The sequence below is a fragment of the Gigantopelta aegis genome, unplaced genomic scaffold (assembly GCF_016097555.1).
Source record: "Gigantopelta aegis isolate Gae_Host unplaced genomic scaffold, Gae_host_genome ctg8623_pilon_pilon:::debris, whole genome shotgun sequence".
NCBI classification, from domain to species: Eukaryota; Metazoa; Mollusca; class Gastropoda; order Neomphalida; family Peltospiridae; genus Gigantopelta; species Gigantopelta aegis.
Window position 1 is genome coordinate 1,228 of NW_024536632.1, and position 2,558 is coordinate 3,785.

The 2,558-nt window shown below is 37.3% G+C and overlaps 1 protein-coding gene across 1 annotated transcript; it reads right to left on the reverse strand.

Annotated features, from left to right (window-relative positions):
• Positions 1-979: 979 nt before the first annotated feature.
• On the reverse strand, positions 980-2,284 carry LOC121367052 (uncharacterized protein F54H12.2-like). The gene has a single exon (XM_041491237.1). It carries the CDS (start codon positions 2,282-2,284, stop codon positions 980-982), a length of 1,305 nt encoding a protein of 434 aa, XP_041347171.1.
• Between the last annotated feature and the right edge of the window lie 274 nt (positions 2,285-2,558).

Genomic DNA, 2,558 nt, shown 5'->3' on the forward strand with positions numbered 1-2,558 from the left:
GAACAACGAAGATTTTATAAGAATGTTCCCAGAACGTCCTTCAATATTAATCACTTTTATGTTCGGTAATGGATTGCCTTCGGTGTGTTGTAACTGTCTGCCTCCACTGCAGACAAGGACATTCTTCCCTTTACAAACTTTGGTGAACGGTGATGCAGTCACCAAAACAAATGCAACAAATAAACCGATGACAGAAAATCCGCTGTAACTTGACATGTTGAATTACGTGCTCAATTTCTAACAGAGTTAACTCCCATTAGGAATACTATTTTCTATATATATATATATATATATATATATATATATATATAGTGTTTAAATATAACAAAACCATCGTTTTCTGACACATTGTATTTATTTTAAAAGATGTTTGAATTTCAAGGAAATACATGATTTGATACTAATTTATAACAACAACAACAACACATATGTAGTTAACAACACATAAACTGCATACATGTTTGTATTTAAACATAGGCTATTAGTATGTGCAGGGAATACAAGATGGTCTACAATATTTAAAATATTGACATATGAAGTTGGTTACGAATATATCATTTTGTAATTTATCTTCACCGAACTGATTCACAATATCCTTCATCGTCAGTTCAGTTTTACATTTTTGTAACAAGTAATATAAACAATAAAATCCACATGTTTTAGCAGTGCTCAACTGAATGGCTTTGCTACTGCAAAAGTAAGATGTAGAATGCTTTTTAAGAAATGAAACAAACTTTGTGCTATAATACTCGGGTGGTTTACCCAAACTGTCAAAAAACTCTCCTTTGTTTTTATCAAAATAGAACGCAACCCAGTGCGTACCGGGAAGGTGAGATGGGTCTGTATTGAGAATACACCCCCATCGTATTTGTTGGTGTGTTGGTCGCGGTAGTGTATCGCTAGAGTACACACCGACAATACGTGAACGTAGATCTAGAGTACAATTTATCGCACATTGAATTTGTAAACCATTCATGATTTATCTAACAATCACGTTTCTTGTTTGATCTATTTCAATCAAGCTAGGAAATTCACCATACACTATACAGCTGACTGTCTTTGTCAATGCAGATTTAAACTGCACTTCTAGCCGTAAATTACCACTCTTAAGCAAACTTAAATAATTTGAGTCAACAAATACGGCTTCAAGACTGAACACAAATAGTCCATTTCCAAAAGCAAATTCCGTTCTTTCAATGTAATTTCCACTGTTTTGATTCCAATTGTTCAACCCCTCGAACAAATTCACGTAGGCGCTCACGTCGTCTCCTTCGATGGGTCTACCAGGCACACTGACACCATCTAAATACAATGCCACCGTTTTCACAAATGAACTCTGAAAATTAAACGGGTTCTTTGTATAAGATCCATTCACACCGTCTCCATTGACAAACCCAACAACCAACCTGTTTGGACACTGCGACTGAAACACACTATCCCAAACATAACTCTGTTGTGAAGAAGCAATACTGCTTATTTTAACCTCTGTTTTAGTGAATGGATACAGAGTGTTGGACTTTTCAAATAGCTTGTTGTGCGTTAAAATAAGAGCACTGTTCATTTTCAGTTTACATATCTTAAAATAAATATCTTGCAGGTCGATCTTGTACTCCTGACCCGACTTGCCAGACATCAGACAAAAGGGGCTTGAGGTTCGAAATAATTTAACAGTTATGTCCACACCATTCACAAGGTACCTGCCTATGTTAAAAATATCTTCACACAGGGGTCCTTCCATAGTAACCGTTTTACTGTCTGCAATGAACGTTCCTCGATCTGATAATCCAGAATTGATACCAGTAATGGGATCGGTGCTTTCGATATCCGCTTGTGTTTCTGCGATGTCCTTGTAAAACAGCTGAGACTGAAGTTGAGATTTTTTAGCGTCTTCTCCGTAATTCAGTAAGGTTTGAATATATGCTTTGTAGGGATAGTGATTGTTCGCCGAACTCACTAATTGACCTTGTAAATACACCGCGACTTGCGACCACAGAGCTTGCATGAACAGATTTACTGGAGCCACGTGTTCATCTTTAGCCAGAACCGTTCCGTCGGAGTGACTCACTTTCAGTTTAACATGCAAACGACTTCGTTTCAAATCCACGTAGTCGCTTCCACTGTTAGAAATTTGGAATTCAACTGGCGACGAATCAGTAATTTGACTGACTGGTCTGACGTCTACATAGTAATGTTGAAACACACTTGTTTGATATGGAGGCATAGAAAACAGATCCAAGGCACTGGGTAAACCTTCCACAAAGTCTTTGTCCGTGAGCAGCGACATATTGTTATCTGTTTATACAAATATATCGTTTTCGTCAATAGGTGATTTATACCTCGATGCGGGAATTCGTTTTTTATGTGGTGTCATGCGTCTGACCTTTTTGCTTCTGACGATTTGTTTGCCAGATTTTCTTTTTATAGCCATCTTGCGTTCTTGTTCAGCTTCAGCACGTTCAACCACGTCTTGAGTTTGAGATGTCACTTCTATTTTGGCTGTTTTTGTATTTTTGTTGTTGTCGACACTGTTTACATGTCTCGGTATAATAGGAATCATG